This window comes from Peromyscus californicus, unplaced genomic scaffold, assembly GCF_007827085.1.
Source record: "Peromyscus californicus insignis strain IS unplaced genomic scaffold, ASM782708v3 Scaffold_6__1_contigs__length_162567912, whole genome shotgun sequence".
In the NCBI taxonomy this organism is placed as follows: Eukaryota; Metazoa; Chordata; class Mammalia; order Rodentia; family Cricetidae; genus Peromyscus; species Peromyscus californicus.
The window spans coordinates 106,010,435-106,036,897 of NW_026294584.1; the positions used below are offsets into that span (position 1 = coordinate 106,010,435).

At 50.4% G+C, this 26,463-nt stretch overlaps 1 protein-coding gene across 1 annotated transcript in view; it reads right to left on the reverse strand.

Moving 5' to 3' along the window:
* Positions 1 to 4,750: 4,750 nt before the first annotated feature.
* The window catches only part of Nup210 (nucleoporin 210), a 99,681-nt gene continuing 77,968 nt past the window's right edge, over positions 4,751 to 26,463 (reverse strand). The window contains exons 28-40 of the mRNA XM_052719750.1: positions 25,829 to 25,987; positions 23,013 to 23,104; positions 21,421 to 21,595; positions 19,999 to 20,174; positions 17,981 to 18,201; positions 16,350 to 16,486; positions 13,302 to 13,425; positions 12,041 to 12,187; positions 10,700 to 10,950; positions 9,139 to 9,355; positions 7,732 to 7,827; positions 7,571 to 7,654; positions 4,751 to 6,183 (exon numbers count right to left, since the gene is read on the reverse strand). Of these exons, the coding sequence (XP_052575710.1) occupies positions 6,086 to 6,183; positions 7,571 to 7,654; positions 7,732 to 7,827; positions 9,139 to 9,355; positions 10,700 to 10,950; positions 12,041 to 12,187; positions 13,302 to 13,425; positions 16,350 to 16,486; positions 17,981 to 18,201; positions 19,999 to 20,174; positions 21,421 to 21,595; positions 23,013 to 23,104; positions 25,829 to 25,987 (1,977 nt within the window). The 3' untranslated portion in view covers positions 4,751 to 6,085. The remainder of the gene's footprint in view (positions 6,184 to 7,570; positions 7,655 to 7,731; positions 7,828 to 9,138; positions 9,356 to 10,699; positions 10,951 to 12,040; positions 12,188 to 13,301; positions 13,426 to 16,349; positions 16,487 to 17,980; positions 18,202 to 19,998; positions 20,175 to 21,420; positions 21,596 to 23,012; positions 23,105 to 25,828; positions 25,988 to 26,463) is intronic.

Sequence of the window (26,463 nt, forward strand, 5' to 3'; positions counted from 1 at the left end):
TCCTGAAGAGAGTATTGAGACCTCAGAACTGGGAGTGGCTATTCTGGAGCCCCGAGGGGGAGCAAAGAGGAAAATCCATATTCAACACAGGCTCCTCTGTCATCACACGAACAGCCGTGAGGCATCAGCTTACAAGACGGACAGGATTGGGTGGGCTCATGCCTACTGTCCGTGCGGTGGCTCTGGGATGAAGCACACTGTGGTAATGCATGGTAGAGCAAAGCAGCTCACCTGAAACTGAGGGGAGGGGCAAGGAGGAGGGAGAGAGAGTACAGATCCCAACAGCCCATTCAGAGCACACTCCCAGAGACCTAACTTTACTTCCTCTGGACTCCACCTCTCTCATGGGTTCTACCACTTCCTAGCAGTGAGTGCCACAGGCTGGTGACTAAGTTTTTACCACATGGGCTCTTGTGGGACATTTAAGATCTACAAGACCCACACAGAAAGCTAATGACGGAGGGAAACCAAGGTTCGGATGGAAAGTCCACAAAGACACCCACCTGATAACTGGCAGATCAGACGGCTATCTGGACCTTGTTGCCTGGCCCACAGCTCTGTGCCCGACTCAACTGGCCTTCACTGAGGACTTCAGTGCTGGGAGACTGGGGAAGTGGCCGGTCTTCAGATTTCAGTTCCCTGGGTCTTATAATTTGCTTTTATTTGCTTTCAGTGAACACTAAGATGCTCATTTCAGTAAATGAAAGTGGTCACCTGATGAGGCGACTGTGGAAATCCTCCACAGACTTTTATTTGCTAATTACATACAACATAAAACTTAACAAAGTAATAGCTGGTCCCAAGCCACTGCTGGGCTTTGGCTTCCCTTCTTCTTTACTCTGCACTGGCTTCGTGTCAAAAACACAGTTCCCATCAGTTCCTTGAGGATAACCCCCAGGCAGAAATGCATGGTGTCTATACCTCTGCCTCACAGCTCATGCCTGCGGCAGCCCTAAAACCCAAATAAATAAATGAAATAATTAAATAAATTCTTTTGGAGACAAACTGCTTCATGAAAATATCCACATGCAAAGTACCAGCCTGCTCCATAGGCTCACTGTGTGTCCCTGTTGAAGACTCCCAGCATCTGGTGTTCACTGTGAGCTTTTCTTCCCTTTTCTTGCTCGGGGTCTAGGACAGACCACAAACCAGTATCAATCAAGAAAAGAGAGGAGTGGACTGGAGAATGGCTCAGTAGTTAAAGAGCGAGCACTGCTCTTCCAGAGGCCTCGAGTTCTGTTCCAAGCATCCCCATCAGGAGGCTCACAACTGCTTGTAGTCTCAGCTCCAGGGAGTCTGACCTCTGACCTCTGCAGGCACCTGTAGTCACATGCACACACACACACACACACACACACACACACACACACACACACCCCACACGATTAAAAATAATAAAAATAGAAACTGGTACGATGCCTTCGTCATTAAGAGCTCTGGCTGCTTTTCCAGAGGAACTGAGTCAATTCCTAGTACCTCCATGGCAGGCTGCAACCATGCCAACTCCAGTTCTAGGGGATCCAATGCCCTCTTCTGGCCTATGCAGGCACTAGGCACACACATGGTGTACAGGCATACACACACACAGGCAAAACACGCATACACATAAAAATTAAAAACAATAAAAGAATCTTTAAAAAAAGTATAAAAGTTGCCTTGGAAATCTTGGAACAACTTTATTAGTTAATGAGAAAATGAGACAGAAGGCAGATGCTAAATGAGATTTAAGTCATAGTTTCCTATCTGCTTTTAGGGAAAAAAAACAAAAAAGTACCAAAACAAAACCAAACCCAACAAAGCTCAGAAACCCAAGATTGTGCTACCAATTAACTGCCTGCAGTATATGACAGACATCAAGTCACCACACTATTCTATGTGCTCTTCTATCAAGTTGGGTTTTATTTTTTGCCAGTGAAAAATAAAAATAATTTTATTTTATTAATCCCAGCACTCAGGAGGCAGACAGATCTCTGTGAGTTCGAGGCCAGCCTGGTCTACAGAATGAGTTCCAGGCTAGTCAAGGCTACACACTGAGACCCTGTCTCAGTAAAACAACAAACAAAGCCAAAAAGAATTTTAATGTGGAATTTTACTGAAAATTTTTAATCCTTTTATGAGTCATTTTTTTGTGAAAAGTTTTTTTTTTATTTTCTACAGGCCAAGAAGATGGCTCAGTGGCTAAAGGCACTCACTATCAAGCCTTGGTGACCTGGGTTGGATCCCCAGAACTCACATAGTGGAAGGACAAAGCCAATGCCATCTGACCCCCTCAAATAAATAAATTTAACAATAACAAAATGTTATTTTCTTATGAAAATATGTGATGAACTGTTTCTTTCATAAATTAAAATCTCTTCCTTCTGGGTACATGGTCCTCCTGAGCAGCCATGTACCCCTTAACTGTGGACCCTATGCCAGGGACTATGAGCAATCACCTTGTTTTCCCAGGCACTATCTGCCAAGTGGGCTCATCTGGGATGGGGAGAGAACACCTGAGACCCATATGGCCATTTCACCAGCACAGGGCTTCCTGTCCATGGTAGAACCTTCAAACAGACCGTTGCTGCGTCTACCTACCATGTATGCTCATGAAAGAAAGTCACATGAGCAACATGCAATTTCTCTGGGTAGGAAGACCTTCAAATGTTCTCTGGAGAGGCTGGCACACAGAGAGGCCAAGAGGCTGGAAAGAGGGATACAGTATGCTACCTGCTTCTTGTTGAAGCCACCTGTAAAAGGCCACTGGTGATAAGTAAAAACTGCAGTGAGGCAGGTCTGCATTCCTGCCCCACCTTCGGGTTCCAGGTGCCCTCATCAACTTAGAGCCTAGGGCTCAACCTGTGTCCACATTTCAGACTGAAGATGAAGGGTTTCCAGCCAGCCTGTGTGCTGTTTAGGTTTTCTGACAATGTAGCACAAGTTAGTCATCTGGGAAGAGGAATCCTTGAGAACTTGCCTCCATCAGATGGCCTGTAGGCAAGTCTGTGGGGCCATTTTCTTGATTGATGATGGATGTGGGAGGGGCTAGCACATTGTGGAGGGAGCCACCTGGGCATGTGGTCCTTGGCTGAATAAAAAAAGCAGGCTGGGAAAGCACTGGAAAACAGGTCAGTAAGCATCATTCTTCCATGGTCTCTCCTCCAGGTTCCTGCCTCAAGTTCCTGCCCTGACATCCCTCCATGTTGGACTCAAACCTATAGATGAAATAAACCTTTTCCTCTTCAAGTTGGTTTTAGTCATGCTGCTTGATCACAGCAATAGGGAGCAAACTAAGAGCTCCAATCTGTCCAACAGGTGAGCACGTAGACAGACAAAGAGCAAGACTTAGAGGGTTAATGCTCAAACTTAAGAATTCTAGAGAAAAACACCTCTTTGCAATTCTGTACTCTTGGTGCTAAAAGCATCTTCTGGCACCTTCAGGCAGTGAGAGCTGCTCAGCTGGGAACCCAGTCAAGCTCTGTGGGTCTCTCTGGGTTGTCAGCATGCCCAGTCAGGTTTACTATCATAAAGCTCTGGCTGTGTTCTCCCCCTGGGGAGGAGCTTAATGGCCAGCTCTTATCAGGTCCCCAGCACTCCAGGTGGGCAGAGGAAGGAAACTCAGTAGCCCCAGGAACAAAGGTGACCGGAAGACATTGCAATTTTTCTATCATCTAGGAGGAGCCAGTGGTTAGCTTCCTGACATCGAGAGGCCCTCAAGATATGATCATTCCAGTGTACTCACTAGCCACAGGCTAGGAGTGGCTCAGACCTTAGCCATGGAGATGGCTAAACTGTCTGTTGGGCCCTGAAGAGTACCTTCAGGAGAGTTTCTTTCTGTTCTTCTCCACACTGCCGTGTCTGGATGTGACGTGCTGCCTGGATCCTGGCAGCTATCTTGTGTTTCAGAGGGGTCTTACCTAAGGGCAGCACCAACATCATGTGTATTGTGCCAGGCAGGCACATATACAGTAAGTACAGTGTCTTCTTAGCATTTGATACCGTTGGACACATTCTAGATATCCTCATGTACAGCATCCCAGATAGCTATGAGAATGACACCACTGCTCACTCCCATAGAAGTCCTATGTGGTGAGGGAAGTGTGGGCCACACAATGTTGTTAGTAGGGAAAGTGCTGTGGTAACAGGTCCTGGAGGCTGAGGAAGCACCTGTTCCCCCCACATCAAATGCTGTATGAGGCAGGGAAAGGGGAGGGAGACAGGGACACAATGGAGCAGGGCCTACTGTGACCCTGTTTGCTGTGTATGGTGGCCAGGTGTGAAAGGATTGCATTCCACTCAAGTGCAGGGCCCTCAGCGGGAATGTGGCAGGGCTAGTGCCCAGCTTGGGCTGGGCCCATGGGAGCGCCTAAAAGGCAAGTGAGACCAAGGGTGCATGGCTGAGGAGGAGAGCAATGAGGGCAGCAGAGAGCTGGTCCTTTGAGGAGAGAGAGGCAGAGGCGTTCAAGGTCTTGGGAACACAGTCCTGGGCCGGGGGCAGGACAAGGAAAGGCCATTTTAAGTTGAAAGTCAGAATTTCAAATGACAATGAAAGAAGGAGGTGGCAGAGTGCCAGTCCTGAGGACTGGCAGCAGTGAGAATGAAAGGAGGGCTACGCTGTCTTCCTGCAGACAAGGCTCTGCTACTGCCCCTGGTCTCTAGGGTACGAAGGGAGGCCCCATAGGCAGAGAGGAGGGAAGAGCACCATTGGAAACAGGTCATCAGTCATAGCAGACACTCAGGCAGAGTCAGCATCCTAGGAACTTCCACACCCTTAAGAAACTACACAGAACTTTATTAAACAAACACAGGGAAGGCTCCATGACAGCTCCAGGGGGAGATTGAGTGGCAGGCCAGGCACAAATCCTCTGTTCCCAGCTCCAGAAAAGTCCATTCTGTGGCCCAGCCTCAAAGGATGCAAGGGATCACACCTGGCCTTCACAGGCCAACTGTACTCTTGGTGATGTGGTGCCCATACACGTCCACTTGGAGGCGAGTGTCTGGCTCTGTCTGACAGTGTCACAGCATCTGGACCTGGAGCAGAGTGGCCATGTCCCTGAGTTCAGACATGAACAGGAGCTGTATTCCCAAGGTATCCCCTTCTGTCTCTGGGCCAGCCAGGGGAGCGCTGGTGGCAGGAAAGAAGGAGAGGAGGGAGAGTGGGTGGTGGCTCAGATCTGCTGAGGTACTGTATTGGTGTCTTCCACGACAGAAGAGCAGGTCACACTGGGTCTTTGTGCTGCACAAGTCACAGCAGTTTCTCAGAACGAACCAACGGATCAGAAGACCCCTGCCAGCAGCTGCAGGGCAAGGCTGAAGATGCTCTGGCTATTCCCAAGCTGCCCTAGAGAGAACAAGAGGCACTCCCACACACCAGTGACCAAAGCCCTCCTGCTGTGACTCGAGACTGCAGTCCTCACAGGAGTTTGAGGTGAGGGCCACTCTGTGGAAGCTCAGCAACTCTCCCAGTAAGAGGGCTCAGACAGCACAGGGTTCACGGGATACCCACGCCTGCTTGTCTCTCACATTTCCTAGCATCAATAGGACAAGGAGAAGAGCAGGTTTTCATGAAGCAAAAAACCCAAACAAACAAAATAACCCACACACAAAAGGGCTGACGCGCACATGGGTGCCTGCCTGCTTGTATGGGTGTGTGCCAGTGGATAAGAGCTTGCCTAGCAGGCATGAGACCGTGGGTTCCATGCCCAGTACCACACAAACCCCAGCAGTAATGAGAAAACCCTTTCCCTGAGATTGCTACAGAGACACCGTCTATAGGCAATGCAGAAACAGCTTCCAGCTACTCAAAGCCATGAGCATGGAGTGAGCTTCCGTGAGCAGGACAAACGCAGGACTGAGCAGCACCCCCAGATCCCGCATACCACATGGGAAGGAGGGAAGCCAGGAAGCCCTAGCTTTCAAGACTAGGAAGGAGATTTAAAAACAAACAAATAAAAAATCCTCGCTCATGTGAATCAGGCAGCGGCTCAGCACATGCAGGGCAGCGAGGATGGCTCAGGACCCAGATGTGGTTTCGCCCCAGTGTGAACATGACGGTGACCATGAGGTGTCAGTTTAGCTGTGCAGCAACACCAGCCTGGCATACTGGCTAGTGAGAGGCATAGGCTGGGCTCCAGAGCCCTGAGGGAGGACTGGTTTTGCGACCAGGAGGCAGAGTGTTGAAAGTGGCAGGCGATGAGGCAAGATCTAGGGAGGAAAGGGGAAGTGAGTATGGAGGAATAAGAGCCAATATCCCCACCACACTTCTCAGGCAAAATAAGTATTTAAGTGCCTGCAGCATGCCATGGGCTTGTGCCTGGGACAGCTAGCCCCCGCTCCCCCAGACAGTGGAGAAACTGACAGGGGCAGGGGAGGCATAGAAACTACACTGCTCAACCAGTGCTTCTGTACCCAGCAGCCTTCTGTCTCCTGATTCCCACTGGAGGAAGTCTGTCTCCAATGAGGAATCTATGTGCTAGAGTGGGCTAATCCTGTGGGAGCTGCTGATGAGCCTCACAGGGATGCGTGAGGTTTTTGAAAGAGGATAAAAGTATGGTGCTTGGGACCAAGACTCCATACATCCACTCAGCCTGGAGCATGACCTCTGACCTTTCTGAGCTCAGAGTCTGGATGGGTCTCAATACACACTGTGTTATCTCTCCATGGGGCCAAGAGGATGCGAGGACCCGACTCTTGGGCACAATGCTGAAGTGACAAGGACCTGGAGGCAAGTGGTGGGTACTTTGGGGGGATGGTACAAAGACCCCATGGTGACTCCAACAAACACTGGGAGGAAGGGTCAGAAAGGGCGAGAGATTGCAGCAGAACAGCTGTGTGACATGCCAGAGTCATGAGGACGGCCACTACCCAGCATGCTGGGATACTCAGGAGTCCTGCTTTAAAGACCAGAGGCAGCAGAAAGAGGCTCTGATTCTAGGACATGCTGGGAGTTTTGACTCCCAAGGACAGAGCTTCTGACCATAAAACTGTCCTCTATCCAAAACCCCGTAAGACTGAGATGAGCAGACACTAGCCCAAGGGCCTCTTACACAGATATCAGACTACAAAATGGGAATCGGGAGACAGAGGGCTGCTGGGTACCGCTGCGTGGGTAGGACACTGCAGAGTTCCAGAAGACTCGCGGGGAGAGGTACTCCAGGAGTCGTACAGGGTGACCAAGACCTCAGGCCACCAGAAACAAAGACCGCTGAAAAGAGTGGGCCTTCCTATCTTTCTCTGTGGGGGAATGGCTTCCTCAAGACCATCGAGAATCTCCATCCTCCCATTCCAACTTGCTCTCTCAGTGGTAGCCCTGCCTGTCTGTCCTAGAATTGACCTGCTTAGACAGCACTGCCTCTACCAAGTCCTTCCAGCCCACAGCCTGCTGGGGAAGCCTTCAGAGTCAGGACTAGCATCTGAGTCGACATGACACCCTCCTCCCCTGCCACATCTGTCCCTGGGTCTGTCTAGCTACCCCTTTTGCCCTGACACAGGCTGCTGAGACTGGGGTTTGGGGCCTGGATCCCACCCTTCCCCCAGGAGATGACTCCTTTGTGGAGAATCTCCAGGCTGTGCCTGTGGCTGGAGTACTCACAGTGGGGGCTGTGCTGAGGGCTGGCACGGGGCGTGAGGGCCAGGGGTGAAGCAAGTTCCCGGGGTGCACAGACTGTGTGGTAAGCTGCAAGAGCACAGGCTGGTGAGACGGGGCAGGGTGAGAGGGTGCAGGGTGCAAAAAGGGATATGTGGTTGGCTCACCTATGATGGTGACCGCTGTCCCAGCCAGCAGGGCAAAGAAGGTGAAGAACATGACTTGGTAGGAGTCCAGGAAGTGTGACAGGATGCTAGCTCCATCTGCATCAGGGGAAAGACAGACATCAGAACACCAGGGCCACAGCTGGGTCCCACTGAGTTCCTGTGCTACCAGACGTATGCATGGTCCACCATACCCCACTGCCTGGGATGCAGGGGCCAAGCCTGTCTTAGATGTGAGGGTGAGGTGTCCAGACAAAGGTAGCATCTTATTCTGTTCCTTGGGCCATCTCTGTCTAAACTAAGCTTCCTTCCAGGAAATGTTCTTAGATACCAGCTTGGCACATCAGGTTTTAGTGCCCTTTCTGCCAGGAAGCAGCTAGACTGCCCCAAAGCAAGAAGAGCAGTTCTGAAAAATGCCCTATGGGTTTCGACCATGTGGGATTGGTGTGCCAGAAGCTCACAGGATAGGAGCCCCTGACTCCTTGCCAAGAGCCCCAGGGTGGGAGTAGGCAGCACTTCTGCCTCCCAAAGCTATCCACCTCTGTGGAGTGGCCTGGGTCCCAGATCCCTGACACCTACCTGTCAGTGTTATACACTCAACTTGTCCCTAAGTACTCTCAGGTGGAGAGACCACCCCGACACCAGACTGCAGGGCCCTCCCCTGGCTACTGGCCCCTTTGATATATGCCCTGTCCCAGAAGGTAGAAGGCTCTACCGTCTGCATGTCCTCAGGTAGCCAAAGCACAGGGTCTAGGCCTCGGTGACTACAGGGCAAGTCTTGTACTCAGCGAGGTAAGAAGTGAGTAGCTCCTGTTGTCAGGAGGGACCTGAGCTAAGTGCTGTCCTCATGTTGGACTTCTTGGGGACAGTCAGGCAGGCAGGAGTCCCAGTGGGTGAATAATGCTACTTCTACATAGGTCAACACATGTCTGGGAGGGAGATTCTAATCTGTGTCAACCAAGAGGTGATACTTGAAAGGCAGTCTGCAGCAGTTGAGGACACTAGTCAGTGTGTTGTCTGAGGGAAATGACATCATCACCAAAGGAAACAGAGATGCCAATGGCTCAGGTGGGGGTCTTGTGTTGAGAAACCAGCAGGAGGCTGCCAGCACTACAGCAGGAAGTGCAGGGGGAGACAAGCCACAAATGGACAGGAAAGACCAAATGGGTCTCGAGGACCACTGGAAGGATGTCGGGTTTGCCCTTGACAGATAGAGCCATGGTAGGATGTTGAGCTGAGGATGCAATGACAGGAAAATAATGTGTGGTGTCAGTGACAGCCAGAGGCTGTCACTCTGAGAGACATTCTGTGTTTCTAACTCCTCCAACTTTCACACTATGGATGAAAGCTCCTCTGGCCTGTCTCTCCCTGCCCAGGTCTGGGCCAGCTGATGTCTCCTCCATGACTCACAGGGACCAGGCCCACGACGATCCATCACAAAGGCCACAGTGACTGGAATGGTGATGGCCTGGTTAGTGGCAGGGCTGGAGAAGGTCAGGGCAGTGGACAGAGGGCCCTGGCTGCCAGCTGTGGGATCCGAGACACCCACTGTGTACGTGATGAAGCTGGGCAGCCCAAATGACTTCTCTTTCACGAAGGCTAGCACGGCTGGAGATCCGGATTTTACCTGGGAAGTGAAGGTAGTGTTGAGGATGCATGCTCTGCAGAGAGCACATTCTGCAGAGGCTAGACCACAGGTGGGACTGCAGGTGCCCAGCTCATCTCTGGACACGCCCTTCTAACTACACATGCTGGACTTTGCTCCCAGGACCAGGTGGGACCTGATACCTGGAAGCATGACCCACACTGGGTGTTTACTAAGGATGACATGATTGATACTACTGAATTCTAGTTAGCACAAAAATGCTACGCCAACCCAAAGTAGTACCTAACACCAAGTTGCCATGAAGCCCATCCATAGACCATCAGACTATGTACTTATATATAGTTACTATATACACAGCAACTATATACTTCTTCCTTATCTGTTGTGAGCAGTTAGCCACGACAAGAGAAGCAGGCAACAGGGCCCCTAAACGCCTCCATCTACACATCAGAGCTCTTCCTGTAGGAAGAGCTTTCTGGACTGAAGCCTCAGAGACCAGTCATGCCTGAGCCTAAAGAAGGAGGAAGATGATGATGATGATTATGATGATGATGAAGAAGAGGAGGAGAAGCAGCAGCAAGGCATGGAGAAAAGAGGCCCATCCCCTCATGGAACAGGGTATCTATCCCATGTTGGAATTTGCTCCCATAATAACTGTACAAAGCATATTCTATGCATGTGCTGACCTGACAAGACTGACTTTCTGAAGTAGAAAATGAAACCACGAATGAGCAGAGGACTACAGTACTATACAATAAAGAATATATAAAATTATTCCATTTAAATTTCTAGTTTAACTTTTAACTTTGAAGGGCCGGAGCCCAGGACCCACATGTTCCTCCTTCTTTAGGGTCTTTCCTGATCTAATCCTACACAAACCACAACCTTCAGCCTCAAAGCCTAACCCTAACTTCTAATCTGACACTAATACAAATATCTAACCCTCCAACAACAACCTAAAACCATAACCCTAATCCCTAGCCATTACCATTGAATACTAGACCTGACCTATTATCTAACTAGACGCTATAACCTAACTCAAGCATCTAACCTTAACAGTAACTACTAACTCTAAAATCTAATCTAACATAAACCACTAACCCTAACCTCTAACAATCTAACACTCTTTAGTCCAACCCTTAACACTAGTCCCAGTCTGTAAACATACCATCTAAACATATTACTAATTACAAGCCCTAATTACAACCCTAGTCCTAACCCTAACCTTAAACCCTAGCAATAACCCTAGATACTAGGCCCAATCCCTAGCCCTAACCCTAAACCCTAGCCCTAACCCTAAACCCTTGCCCTAACCCTAATCCCAGCCCCTGGCTTCCCTGACCTGAAGCCCCCACAGCTGCTTACCTCCAAGTTCTCCAGAATCTCCACAGCACCAAAGACCTTGACCTCGGAGCTGGTATAGTGGTTGCTCAAAAGGATTTCTGCCTGGTTGGCATAGAGCCCTGGACTGAAGGGGACCTCAGCTCCCACCTTCTCTACAGAGGTATGGCTGCTGGGAATGGAGGCAGTGACTGCCAGTGATGTCTTCTTCATGCTCAAGTGCTTCAGTTGCTTGTCTGTCAGCCTGTGCATAGTAACCGAGCAGAGGTACTGGCCTGTGGAGAGAAGGTTTGTTCTTCTCCTGTGTGCACAGATTCCCCACTCTCTGACAGGGAAACTCCTAGACATACTTGGAAGCCAGCTGAGAAATCAGTTCCTCCAGGAGGCCTTCTAGGAATGCCCCTTCAGAGACCTTAGGCCAGCATGGACACCTTCTCTGTGAACAATGGTCCTCTCACTATCTCAGAATCCTCTGTTCATGAGGTTTCCATCTGAATAGTATTCTTGGGGCAGGGATCATGTTGGGGCCAGCTCTTCAGCTCAAGTCCCAGTCAGCTGGGCTCAGGACAAGGGTAGATAATGGCAAACAGACACATGACCCAACCCTGGGCTACAGGTCACGACAGAGCTGACTCCAAGTATAGCAGGAGGCCTTGTGCACTATGGCTGTCTGGGTCCTGTCCTGTCCTTAGTGCCTGGCCCAGGGCAGATGAGCCAGGGGGAATGAGCAGGGCCTCGGGCAGCTGGGCAACCTGGAATCTGGATGCCTGAGTTGTACTCCATCAACGACACACAACTACAAGTCCCTGGATGACTTAACCTCCTTGCTCAGTAAGGGCCTCCTCTGTGCTAGATGCTGGGTGAGGTCCTGAGTGTGCCCTTGGGATACATTTGCACTCTCTCAGCCAGCAGCAACTCCTTCCATGCAGTGGGGCCAGGCAGGCTCACCAGCCTACAGTGCTGGTCGTCAGCCCAACCACTCTAGTGTCCTGAGCCTTGGAGCAGCTGTGTTTCAGCATGATTATGTCATACGGTACCAGTGGGGGGCAGGACAAGGCATTGTCATCCTCAGTCTAAAGAGGGAGGTGTAGAAGGGTCAGCCTCTATCCAAAACTGAGTGGTAGGATTACGGAAGAAGACTCTAGCCTGGGTTTGGTGCTGAGCTCTACAGAGTATGGGTGATGCCAAAGGCTACTCCCTCTTGGCAGGCATGGAGCAGCAACAGAGTGTGGTAACAGCCTTAGGCTGGACTCCCAACAACCTTGGCCTGTCTGAACATATGGCCATCATGAAGTAGACATTTATGACTGACCCTAGACATTCATTAGGCAGACTCATTGCATTTTAAATTCTTTGCAAATTTACCCAGAGCAGTATCAAATCCTGGCTCCACAGTGAAGACATCATGAGCAGGGAAATCAAAGACATCTTGCTTGAATTGGAGTTGACAGCTGATGAGGGACTCTGGGTGTAGGGCTTCAATGACTTCTCGCTGGGCAGGGGAGCACTCACCTAAAGGCACAGGGTGGGGGGCAATGATCAGGTGAGAAGGGCTTGGACCAAGCACAAGGCCACCACACCCATAACGACCTGAAATAAGGGAACAGGTCCTATGGAAGCTGGGCAGGCATGAATGACACCAATGTCCCATACTATTCCCATGTGGGGAACTCAGGAGTCCATGAAGCTTGGTGAAAGTAACATGTCTTTTATTAAAGCTAACGATCCTGATCCAGGTTGGGCTACTCTGAATGCCAGGGCCACTTCAGATGAGAATTCCGGCATGGGTGCTGAGCCCTCACAGAGGGTATGGTGACAGGCCACATGCTGATGTGTGGCCCTGTTGCAGTCAGCAAGGAGAATGGCCATTGGCCAATTGCTTCTGAACACTGGGAGGGCAGAGGCTCTCCATAAACATACTGCACATAATTTTGGCAACAGTATAGTATTTGCCCACTCGTACTAAAGGAGGAAAGCAGAATTTTCATGATGTCATGAGTGTGCCTCATTAATCACAATGAGAATGGTGGAACTTAATTCATCCGTTAAGTGGTTAAAAAAAAAATCTGTATCGACGTATTTATTTCTGGCACTTGCTGTCCGGGGCTGTCATAGGCAAAGAGTGAGATGGAATGTTCTATGCATGACTTGGGAGAGGTAATTATAAAAATCAAAACCAGCCACCAGCCCTCGATGTTATTAGTTTCCACCATCAGCCTCGGTGGACTGCAGCTTGCTCTGCCTCATGCCCTAGGGCTGCAATCACAGCTCTGACTCAGCGCAGGCTGCAAGTGTCTTGGAGCTGAGCTCTTAACGAAGGCGCCTTTCACGCTTTGGCTTACGGAGGCTTCGAATTTCTTAAAAGCTGCAAGGAGTGAATGAGCTGGGGCTAAAGGGTTTCTCTCTGGAGTTAGGGATGAGTCTGAGTAAGAAAAGAAGAGATGGGGGTGTGGCTCAGTGGAATAGCATGTGCCGGTGGTGTGTTAAGGCCCTGGGTTTAATCCCCCACACCACAAAACAATAAAAAACACAAACAGATGAAACCACCCAAGGGCACAGATGTTACTCCCTGCTCTCCAAACCTGGCAAGGTAAGCCCAAATACCCAGAATCCACTGGTTCTATACCAAGCAGGTTAGAGCTCCTGTCTCCCACGCTGACAGTCACTTTGGAGGCGGTGGCTTCCTGGATACTGGTCTGTGTAGAGTGGAGGCGACGGGCCACAATCTTCTGAGGGGTGCTGACCACTATCTAGGGAGACAAGGCAGTTGTGCTGAGTGCTGACTGTATGCTGGCCTGTGCTGGGTGTTTTTCATGACCTCATCTGTAGCTAATATCACCTATGCTCCAGGCAACAAGACATAATGAGCTCACAGCTTAAACCCCTGGCTGGAGTGTGGCAGGGTATCTGTCAGAGTTCTGACTGGCCATCTCAACTCGTCCACCCTATGAGAGCAAAGCTGGAACTAACAGCGAAGCCCAGGTGGGTGGTAGAGCTAACACCAGGCTGAACTTGCTTGGTGGTCCAGGCCAGGGTGCAGGCTCCCGCCGTCATCTTTCCTCTGCTCACAGATCTGGTAAACACATCCTGCCACAAGGACAGATGACCCACGTAGTTGACCATCCTTATTCAGAATGAATCAATCTGACCCAAATGCCTACAGAACAAGCACCCCCATGCCAGAAGCCAGCCTGCTCAGACACACACCCCTAGTACCTCCTGGGCATACTCTATCCCCTCTGTAGACCTCTCTCTACTGGGATGTTCCTGTATCTCCCTCTGCAAGGCCTGCAGGCCCATGCTCCTCTGTGGCTAGAATGCTGGCTACCTTTCTGGGTGGGGGCAAGTATATTGGGGCTCTTCTTGTGGACCTTTCCTACAGGATAGGAAAGCCATGGTAGCAGGGAGGGGAACCCCCTTAGCCTGCAGCCCACAGCTCCACTGTATATGGGCCTTGGTCCCCTCCAGCCTTAACAGCACTTCCCCTGTCACTGTACTGCCTCCTCCCAGGAATCGCTGCTGCCCAAGGGACCAACAGAAGTACCCACCACTGCCCTCCCTGGTCCTGTCTCCCACTTCTGAAAATCTCTTCTCTTCTCTTTTCCTCCTGACCATGCTGGGTCTTCTCACATTTTCTCCTCTGCTGTCTGGCCTACTCCTGTTCGTTCACACCACCCTGGTGTCTCCCAACATACCATCCCTGTACTAGACAGCCCAGTGCGGGTCTAGCCTTCAGGAAGGGACTGCACACTCACTGCCCAACTGTGCCCTACCACCTCAGCTGACCCACTCACCGCCTCAGACACCCATCTTAAATCTTCCAGAACCCACTCACTATCTTCTTCCAGCACCGACCCCTACTTCTGTTTCCCTCTCGGAGTAAAGAACCATTATCTACCAGGTCACTGGTGACAACCCTAGGAGAGTTATCCCAAGCCCTCCTTCACACCATCCCATCCAGTCTACCAGCTGGACATCCTGCAGCAACTCCATCTCTATATGCCCTTGATCTGCATCATTCTGATTTAAAACCAAAGCTCTGTGTAGTGTGAAGTAAGCTACCACTCTGCCCGCCCCCAACAGGAACAGCAACAACTAACACAGGTGGAGCAAACACTTGTGAGACACGAAGTGCTGCTTCACGTGCCCCTCCCCATGTGAGCTCACTATGCTACACCACAGTGTGGTCCCCATCCCTTGGACACAGGTCAAACTTGCCCAGTGGCTGGTCTTGTATTTGAACCTAGACAGACAGTATGACTTGAGTGTCTAGGTTGTCCAACAACTCCACAGGCTGCTACAATCTCAGCTTCTCAAGGAAGCGACACTGCAGGCACATGCCAGGCTGAGGCCACTCTAAAACCATTGCACCCAGCTTCCCAGCCTCCCGGGCATTTCCTGATCTGCCAGCAAAGCCAGATCTTAAGTTCCTCCCACATGTACCCTATGATCCAGCTCGCCCTGGGCTCTGCTCTCAAACTCTATATACCTTGGGGCCTGCTGGCCCTTCTTTTGGTCATTCTCAGAGGCCTCTCCTGGGAAGCAGAGCTTCATTAATCAGAGTGCCTCTATCTGCAGCTACTGGCCCGAACCACAGCAGCACTAAATATGCAAACTATTAGGTTAAACCGCTGGATTCGATAAAGCACACGCTGGCTCTAAAAATGAGACAGGTTTGGAACTCAGCCAGACTAGGCTCATTGATTCATTCTCGGCTGGAGAGAAAGGTTTTTCTTTGCTTTCATAAAGACTCAAAGGTGACTTGCTGGGGAAGTTTAACTTTGCTGGTGACACCAAATCACTGGGGTGCCCATCCCATGGCCTGAACTCCCTCAAGGAAATGCCCACCCTAATGGCTGCATGGCTACACTGGTTGCCAGATAAGCGTGGGTGTTGGTGGGTGGGTAGAATCCATTCACCAGATCTCTCTCCTCATGCTGGTTTGGACATGAGAGGGATGCTTGGGATGAACAGGGGACTGGTTCCTATCTCACACTTAGTGGGTGGCTGGTTCTCCTGGATCTTGACAGCTGCAGACAGCTTTGGCAGGAGGCCTGGTTATTTGTTTCCTTAAAGAAAAGGGAATAGAAGGTACAGCCAGCCTTTGTACCTGCTGCTTTGGCAGTTTGGATTTCAGTTGCTTTCAACCAGCAGAAGATCAAAAATATTTAGGGGAAAAGTGCATTTGTACTGAGCAGGGACAGGCATTTACTAAACAACAGGCTAACAGGATGTAGCATCAGTTAGTTATTGTAAATCATCAGAGGTGATTTCAAGCATACAGGAAGTGGCAAACTCCTGGGAGATTCAGTTCAAGGCCAGCCTGGGCTACACAGTAAGATCCTGTCTCAAAACAGACATATAAACAAAAAAGACCACAAAACAAAACAAAACAAAAATAGACAGGAGGTGCTGAGGTCTTCTACCTTTGTGAAAAGAGACTTGAACAGGAACAGACTCTGGTACCCAGGGGCATACATACTATGATGTCGTGGGGGTACCAATGATGGCCTGGATGGTCCCAAATTCAAGATAATCTTCCTGCCCCAGCCCCACCCCCAAGTGCTAGGATTGCAAACATGTATCTCCAAGCCCAGTTATAGACACACACTAAAGCTCTTACTGCCTCCAACAGTGTTGGCCACAAATGCCTCTGCCTGCCCTCAAGTCCTACCTCTTTGAAGGTCTTCAGATGTCCAGCAATCTCGTAGTAAACAGTCACAGACCCTGCATCTCGGGCCACAGCCACGCCTGTCTTGGGGTCAATGTAGAGGATATTGCTGGCTGAGGAGCTCCAGGTCCCTGAGATACCTGGGAGAATAAGCCCAGATATCATCCATCTTGTTCACATTTGGACACCATGGCCCAAACCTAGCTCTCCAGGTCCCTCTGCCTGTGAGGGTCTCCATCCTCAGGTCAGGGAGGAATCCACATAGGCCACCTCTAAAGTGGTCTTCCCACCTTCCTAGCTCTGGCCACCTGCAGCTCTCCCTCTGTAGCCATTCTCTAGGGGTACTGACTCCCCCTGCCCATACCTTCCCATCTGGAATCTGTTTTTCACATGAAGCTTTCCCAACTCCCTGTCCTGGGACGGGCTGGGTGTGGTGTCTCTGGGCCCTGCCATCCCCTAGTATTATTAGTTCCTCTTTATAAACAGAGGACAGACCTCACCACTGATGTGTTGATAATAAGAAATCACAGGCAGGAGAGATGGCTCAGTGGGTAAAAGTGCTTACTGCTCTTGCAGAGGACCCAGGTTCAGTTCCCAGCAGTGGGCAAAACACTCACACACACAAAATAAAAATAAATAAACCTAACTAATAATACTTCCAGCCCAAGCCAACCGAGTATTCATAAAACTGCTATCTGGATTAAATAGATAAAATTTACTCTGTAAATGCTTGATTTAGTAATAGTTTAATAAAAGTATGTTAATGTATTTTAAAAGCCTCTTTAAAAAATTAGCTCCTAGGCTCAGTGTTACACAGCATTTTGTTCCCAATAAACAATAAAAATTCAACAACCTCATTCTATCTCCAGCAGTCCTGCCTTCCTTCTTTCTTCCCTCCCCACCTCCTCCTTCTTTCTTCCCTCTTTTAGAGACAAGGGTTCACTGTAGGCTAAACTAACCCGGAACTCAGTGTATGGACCGGACTGCTCTCAAACTCATGAGACAAGGTTTCACTAAGGCTAAGCTAACCCGGAACTCAGTGTATGGACCAGACTGCTCTCCAACTCCTATCAATCTTCCAGTTTCGGCCTCACCATTGCTGGGATTACAGGTATGAGCTGTCACACCTGGCTACTATTTAATTTCCTTTGGAAGCGAATTAGTGAGGCTAAAGAAAGAAAACCAACCAAGAGAAAAGCAAGTGTCCGTGTATGAGTTACAGGGGTGTGGGGACTCATTGTCTGCTCAGGTGTCCCAGACCATGCTGCTTGGATGCACCATTAGCCACGAGTAAGCACGCACTTGCGGAGGCAGCTGGGTAACAAGAGTATACACACAGGACACTTCCACAACAGCAAAAAATTCTACTGGGCAGTGCTATTCCAGGGCAGGGCTGGCAGACTTGTGCTGCGAACCACCAGACGGTGAACCCTGGGCTGTATGGCCAATACTATCTCCACTGCTACCTTGCCACACACAAATGAACAGGCATTGCCAAGTGGCAAGTTGAATGTGGCCTTTAGGCAGTATCCTCTGAGCATCCTTTAGGTTCCACCCGCACACCTCCTGTGATGTGGTACCAAGCACTTCCTGGGGCGCCACACCCTAGTATGAACTCGTCCCATCCCTCTTACCTCCCAGGCTAATGAGAACACTAGCCAGACAGAGGATGTCACCCACCACCACAGCTCCAGACAGCTCTGGGGTGATGGCCTGTAGGACAGGCAGTGGCACGAAGTCGGAGAGGCCCAGGTGCTCCACATCCCGCACACGGAGCAGCGTCAAGCCCACACTGACTGTGCGGACGATGCAGGTGTTATTGGTGGCACCCTTGCCAATCTGCACAAAATCATCTCTAGAGACAGGGGAAGGAGGGTTGAAGCTCAGACGAGAAGTCAGAGGGGAAATAGAACTATGCAGCCCTCTCCCCCACTGAGCGACATGGGGCTGACTGAGGTCCCAGATGTGGCTCTACTGAAGGGGGCAGAGACCTGATGCCCTCTTCCCTGTCATTCTTGGGACACAACCCACAGCACCTAGTCGGGATGTGCCAGTGTCATCACCCTCACACTTAGAAGGGAAGCAGAGACCCAAGGAGGAAAATGATCCACAGAGGACATGCTAAGGAGGTGCAGACTGCCTTCTGTGTGGCTGGCTCAAGCACTCCTGCACTCTGTCTCCACCTGGGAAGCAGGAACAAGGGTGTACTAGTGCATCTGCTATGGGGATCAAACAAGGCTGGTAGTGGGAAGGCACTCCTAACACACCTGCTCAACCCTCATGGTGAAGGATGCCAGAGGTGAGACTGGAGCAGGTAGGAGTAAGGGCCATGCTGTCTGACTCGATCCCAGATCTCCCCCGTGCCTCTGATGCTGACCCCAAGCTGACTGCTACAAGCAGGTGCAACTGCCACACAAGGCCAGAGTGACTTCTGTGGTATGGCTAAGGGCGGCAAGACCTGGGCTCTACCTCCCCCAGGGCAGACAGACAGATGGTGCTATGTGCAGAGCCCACAGCTGTCCAGAGGCCCTCGTGACCACTCTCTCATTGGTGGGAGTAGGTATATTCTTTATGTGACAGGTGGGAGAGGCTTGAGGAGATGAGCTACATGGTCAGACTCACAGGACCCACGAAGATCAAAGGCAGGTTTGCAAGCAGGTTTCCTGCTCAGGCTCCTGCCATGCAATGCCCCTTATAACTGTCCTTCAGGGTTCTTAGCCAAAGGGGACACAAGCGTTTTTAGGTCCATGGGAAGTCCAAATTGCAATGGCAGCCAACACTTGGGATAGCTCAAGAAGTCCTACCCTCAGCCCAAGTGTCCCCCTCGCACCTCTAAAATGCCCCGGGCAGTGGCCGACAACCTTTAAAATCATGGGGTCCTGAGCCCTGCTGAGATGTATCCCTAACTATCCACAGAGGATGCTGATGCCGGACTGGGGACCACACTCTGAGGGCCACTGCTCTCTGGTGGACACTGGAGCCTGGGTCCTCTTGTCACCCTCTCCATCCTCACAGCAGGACTGAGGCTTCAGCAAGGATTAAAAAGAGCCAGCCTAAGAAAATCATGGTTGGAGCTGGGAAAATATGGCATTCAAACCCCACTTCCTCGCTGTGTGGCTCATGGTAAATGGCTTGACCTCTCTGGGCCACTATAATAGGGCTAGGAGAGGAACCAGAAAGATATGGCAGTCAGCCTGGGAGCAGACGCTCAGTGACAGTGGCTTCTTTCTCGTGTGCCCATGCAGTGTGGGGCATGCACCTGGTTCTCCATCAATTGATGACAGGGCCAGACTGACTGCAGCTGCTCACATTTCCCTGCACTTCCTTTCCTGGTCACATGGAGAGCCTTCCACAAACCCTCCCATCTCAGCTCTCAGGAGGTATGCTCTGCTTCCTGCCCATCAGGGACCGTCATCACCTAACAGTTCCTGCCACACATAGACAAAAGCCTGGGCTTTTCTTTCCCCTTTCTCCCTGTGCCTCTAGATTGGACCTGCTGCTTCCATGCCCGGCCTGTGTGGTACAGCATGCCATCCCTTCAACCATGCTCCTATGGTATCCGCCTTCCTTTCCTCACCTATCTGGACCTATATGAAATCCAGACACAACCGAGACCAGCCGCCCTGTAAGAAAGGAATGCCCATGCCCTTACCTGTTAGTGGCAAAATTGAGGACTGAATTGTGAGCATGGAAGATGTCTCCAGAGCTGTCATGGAAGTGGACAGTGAAGGTCACGGTCATCCCCAGAGGCAGAGCCGCCAGCGCCTCCTTGTGTTGAGTGTGTAGGACTGGGCTCATGGAGATCCTCAGGTATGAAACAGGAGAGACCTGGAGGACACCATGCAGGTACAGTGATACCTACCTGAGTAGGTCCCTACCTCAGAGACCCTTAAGGGATAGGCTGACTTCAGGGTGTGGACAAGAAAGACCTTGCTTCTTAGAGTCCCCACCTAGTGACACAGTTTTCATCATCCAATACAGCTAGTCAACCTCTAAAAGACCTAGGTAAGCCAAGATCCATGACTGAAAACTTAAGTCATGGGTCACATGGCAAAAGCAACTTCTGGGTTGTGACTGCAAATGTTCATGGGAGGAGCTGGCTTTCAGGGCATTTGAAGTAGAAGCAATGTCCACTGGATGGAGAAGGAATGTCACTTGCTTACAGGGGTGCTGATGAAGGCCAACAGTGCATCTCTAGAGCCATCTCTGAACCACATCCCCATAAAAGGCAGGTAAACATTTAGCCTGATTCTAGACAAGAATCCCCCACCTGGCCAAAAGTTGCCATCGAAGTCCAAAGCCCACTAGGCAGGTTAATTGCTGTAGGGTCAGGATATGATAAACACCTAATACTTTCTATCACTCAAAAGGTAGGTGGGTGGCACCTGCCAGCCCCACTAAACAAAACAAGCTACAGCCCAGGTCTGAACCAAAGCATCCGGTGACTGGGTGCCCTCTGTCTTCTGGGACTCAGAAGGTGGTGGCGATGGGACAGGGACGCCCAAGGAGCAGGTCTCTGTCCCTGGTAGGCACAGAATGTCAGAATGAGCCCTTGGGCATGGTAAGCACAGTCCAGAGCTACTGTGCAGCCTTCAGTGAGCCACTCCGAGTCAGTTCCCTGCTGCAAAATGAGCTACTATGTTCTCAGAGATGATGCAATTCTTTGCACGTCTGGTACTGAGCACACTTCATGCTGGGAAGAACTGACCGTGCTCAGGTACTGCACTGATCTGGGCAGGGGCTCAATAGTGGACGTGGGAACAACGTTAGCGGTCAGGTGCAGTGGCAGCACATCAGCACGCTTGCCAAGACTGTAACTCTGTGATTTTTGGGCTATTCATGGGGCCTCAGTTTCCCCTTCTATGAAATAAGCTAGGTGGAATCGATAACTCTCCAGGACATTTGGCTCCAGTGGCTCATAATCTAGCCAGGGCCTCTGCCCGTGAGTGGTTCTTGGATAAATTCCTAAGCAGAATTCCTCTGCTGGAGGGTGAATCCCTTTTACACCCGAGAGAGGACGTGTCACCTCTGAGCGACTGCTCTTTTACACAGACAGGGAGAAAGGCAATCCTACCTTGACAGCGACAATGATAGTCTGATTGGTGCCAAAAGGCTCCTGCGCAATCACTTCGAGGGTGGACCCCCCAATTCCAGAGCCGGACACCAGGAACCCCTTCTCATCAATGTGCACAATAGGAGCCTTCTCAGGTCCATCAAGGACACGGTAGCTCAGAACGGCTGCACCATCCCTTTGGGAAGGAAGATGATCTGGTTTTACAAGGCATGGAGGGGCCAGAGCATAGGCAGGAGCCCAGTGCATTATCCAGAGATTTCACATCTGTGGCTCCAGCCGCTTCCGACCTCAGTGTCAAGGTTCATCAGTACCTCATGCTGCTGCTGCTATGCAGCCTGTCAGTCACCCACAGAACTAATGTGGAAAACTTACAACTTCAAGAACAGCATATATCCAAGAGGGAACCAACAGGATAGGAAACCATGAGACCAGAGTTTCATCAACCACGCTTTGTTTAAAAAAAAAAAAAAAAAAGACCATTTTGGTGGCAAATCATTTTCTCTTACTGAAATGAGGCAGTCTGGAGTGGAGGACAGTGTGGGGGCTTTGAGTTGTATGGACCAAGGGCTAGCCTCTATTTGCAAAAACTGCTAAGGAAAAGGTTCACAGCACTTCATGTGCTCAGGAGAGACCTTCAATTACCACGGAGAGCGCCTGCAAGCTCCTCGCCTATGCTAGCACTACTGAACTAGATGAGTTTAAGCAAATGTTACAGCCTCCGCCTGAACTCTCTTCTACCAGCTCCCTCCTTGTAATCTGAAGAAGTCTTACTCATCCTTTAAGATGCCCCGAAGTCAGGCATCTCCATAGATGACACTCCTCCCCTCTATCTCCAGAGGTCCTCTGGGCTCCACCTCAAGGTCACATACTGCTCTCTCACCATACTCCCTCTGTCTCTGGAGGCACTGTATCTCCTTCCCTCTGTGGTCATGGAGCCTAGCATAGCATCTCATCCCGAGTGATTTCTGGATAAATGAACCCTGAGTGTTTCATGCAATGTGGTTGTGTGGCCAGAGTCCCCCACTCACCAAGTGCCACTCAAGTCTAAGTCATGTTAGGAAAGACTTCCTTGGTGAATCCAAGGGGGAGCCACGTTTGCAGCCAGCCTTTAAAACAACACACCACCAGCCTTGGCATGTGCCCACACTGCCTGGGGACTTCTGTTAAAGTGCAGCTTTTCCTTCAGTAGGCCTGAGGTGGAGCCTAAGCCTTGCATTTTTATCCTGCTCCCTAGTGCCACTGCTATTGCTAATTCATGGGATCTACTTTGAGTAGCAAGTCTTGAAAACACAGGGGCATTTGAAAAATTTAACACTTCTAAGTTGGTACTTTCGTCCCTTTTAAAGCCTGAGTTCAGCAGTGTTCATAAAAATGAGTTTTGGCTACAGGGAACAGAAGAAGGATCCAGAAGAGCCATGCAGGAGCAGAGGTCATCCACCGGGAGAGAAGGGGGATGCAGAGGCTGCCCCAATTCAAACGCATCACCCAGAAAGGCTCCCTGCATGTACCCAGGGTACCTGACAACTTTGACAAACGGCTTGTCGGATGGGACGAGAGTCGTCCTCACAGAAAACAAGAGCTGAGTCACATACCTGTTTGTCTGCAGCTTTATAAGAGAGTTGGGTGACATCAGTATTTGTTCTGCTTCTATTTCAGGGTTCAGCAGCCGCAGCTTTTCAAATACCTGGAAAAGAGCAAGCTGTATTTCCTACCCCAACCAGACTTACATCTAGTCTAAGCATCTATTCTCCCTCAGTGAGGGCTGAGGAGAGACAGGAAGCTGCCCTTAGCACCTCCCAGGTGGCCGGGATGTGATAGGGAGGGCTGGCCTTTAGAGTGCAACAGTGTTGGACCAAATCTGATCCCATCACTCATAGATGTTCTGAGGCCTTCATGGGAATTTGATCCTTTCTCCACATAGCCCACTACCACCTCAGTCCTTTTGCTTAGACTGCTTCCAGCCTGGCTCAAGGGACCACACATTCTGACACTGTGTACGCAACTTCCAGTTTCCGACAAGACCAGATGGGCCTCCTGAGCAGATGAGCAGTTCCCTCTCAGGACCTCTGTGCTCATCTTCTACAGCATATCTCCATATCCACAATGTGGGTTCTAGTACCACCTGTCTCCGGGAGCTGGACCTGAGGCAAATGGCAGCACATCCCAAAGGGAGAATGAAAAACAGCCTTGGGGGGACCGAGGGGGCTTTCCTGTCAGGGGCACCTGAGGCAGAACCAGAGGCCATCTTCACCCAGGCAGGTGGTCCTGAGCACGGAGTGGCTCACTGACTGACTGGGACCTTGGCTGCACAGTGGGAGCATCCTCTGTTCCCTTTAAGCATGTCCTCTTTTTAGATGGAGGTGAACTCACTTTACCATCAACTGTGAGGATATCAACAGTACCAGCACCTGTCTGGCAGGCACCAGGGAATGGTGAGACCTTGTAATAAATTGGAGAGTAGAGCTCCGATAATAGAAAGGCTGGGCTTTATTCATCTGCCGATTATGCCATGTGGTAAAACCATACTGGCAACAAATAAAACACATCTGTGGGCTGGACCCCACTTCCCTGGTTTGACTTACTCTAACTCCAGTGGCTGTCAAGGAGGGAAACAGACATGGAACCACTCAGACTCAAAACTACAATGCCCTGCCTACAAGTCATGTGTTCTGTTTAACCGCGGGGTGGGGGTGGGGTCTGTAACAGTGTCTATATGAGTCTGTGTGTACCTGGGTGTGTGCCTCTGGACACACATGTGTCTGTTACCTGCTTGTGTCCCTATGTGAGTGTGTGTGCAGGTGTCTGTTTCTAGGTGCATGTGTACCTGTGCAAGAAGAGGTAAGAGTTGGAGAATAGCTATTTCTTTCTTTGAAAATCTGCTTCTTTGTCCCTGAGCCTAGCATGCATGGGTGTGTGTGTGTGTGTGTGTGTGTGTGTGTGTGTGTGTGTGTGTGTGTGTGTGTGTATTCTTTTCTTCTCTAGGAGGGAATGTGAACTTTTTTTCTTTCTCCTGGTAGTCAGGGGCTACCTCAGTTTTTCTTTGCAGCTTACAAAAGTTCAGGAGTTACAGAATCCCAGATCATCAGCAAGATGCCCTTGGAGTGAAACACCTTCTTCAGAGGCAAGTTATCAACTCCTCTTCTGGGTGTGTGTGTGTGCGTGCGTGCGTGCGCACGCGCCCATGATATGTGTCTGTGTGTGGACTCATGCATGTGTTAGTGCAGAGGTCAGAGGTCATCTTCAGGTGTTATTTCTTAGGCAATATTAACCTTTTTTAAAAAAAAAAGACGGAGACTCTCACTGCCCAGGGGCTTGCAGATTAGGTGAGGATTGCTGGCCAGGAAACCTAAGGATCACCCTATCCATACCTCCCCAGTGCTGGAATTACAACTACAGCCACCATACCAGGCTTTATTTTTAATATGTAGTAGTGTTCTGTCTACCTGTATGCATATGCACTACATGTGTGCCTGGGACCCACAAAGGTCAGAAGAGGGCATCAGATCTCCTGCAACTGGAGTTACAGATGGTTATAAACCACCATGTGGGTGCAGGGACCAGAACCTGGGTCTTCTGTAAGAGCAGCAAGTACTCTTAATCTCTGAGCCGTCTCTCTAGGCCCACACCTGGCTTTTTTTTAATGGGTTCTAAGGATGAAACTCAGGTCCCCAGACAAGCACAGCAAGCACTTCCCTAACTGAGCTGTTTCTCAGCCCAACTCCTCTGTTTTACAGAGGTACGACATCTCGTCCAGAAGCAGGAGAATCTCTGGGCCAGACTGAGTTGGTCTCAGTGTTGGGCAAAGGCCCTCCCTCTCTACAGCACAGAACACAGCTCCTCCAACCCTGGGTGGCCTTGACTATTTGTCCCTTGGGCCTCTGCTTCATCCACAAGTGGCCTGCCTGGTGGGCTCCACGTGAACACTGGATGTGTCAATGCCAGAAGTGGAGAGGAGCAAGCCTGCCTCTATCAGGAAGTCCAGAAGTGATTGTTAGATAAATACAGGCATGTATTAAAACTCAGACATGGTAAGCTCTTGTCCCTGTCAGCAGTCCCTAATATCAAGATACTCCCAGACCTCAAACTAAGAGTAATCTGCACTTCTGGAACACTTTAAGATACAGCCAGCCTCCAGGTCTCTGCACAGGCTATTTACCAACCCCTCTCATGCTGCAAAGTCACTCCTCAAAGGAGCTATAGTCAGCCCCATCTCTGCCTCCCCTGGCACCGTCTATACACCCTACTCTCCATCTGCCTCCTTCCCTAATCACACACAGGTGAATGTCTCCAATTTCTCAGCAGCCTAAGCAGTCCTCATGGCTGGGGTGGCCCAAGACCGCCATCCTAGAACTCAAGCCACTGGTACTCCCTCTCCCTTTCATGTGGCTCTCACTGACCCGTCCCTTACCTGAATTTGGATCTCATCTGAGAGCTCTTTGCCAAGGCCATGCAGCTGCCCAGCTGTGGGGTCCAGAGCTTTGACCACCAACCGCAGTCCAGTCCGACCTTTCACCCGGCCATGCACATTCATGGCAAAGTTATACTGAGGTGGGAGACGGATAGATGCCTGGGAAAGACATAAAGCATGTTTCCAGGAAAGAGGTCCAGGGCCCCAACATCCCTAAGAAGGTGATAGATGGACATACTGGCCCCAGATAGGTATCTGACTTTTCTCAAAGGCCACTGTCTTGCTGCCAGGGTCAGATGGCAAACCCAGAGTAGAAAAGATGATGGTCTTCTAGCACCATGGGCCACATTTTACCATGTGTAGGTGTTTAGAAAACTTTGTGTTCACACAAGAGCCACTGTCTTTAGAGCAGCATGTCCCCAAGCCTTCTGTGTGCACAGGTATGTCAGAAGTCACCCAGAGGCATGCTGGGCCATGTAGGGTTTCTTATAGAGACAATGACACAGGGTATCTGAATAATCACACTGCTGGTGTCCCATGCAAACAATCCAGGCAATACCATGGTCCTGGGGCCAGGATCCCAAGAAGCACTGGTCATGTGTTGAATAAACTTGGGCACTTAGGAAATCCTTCCC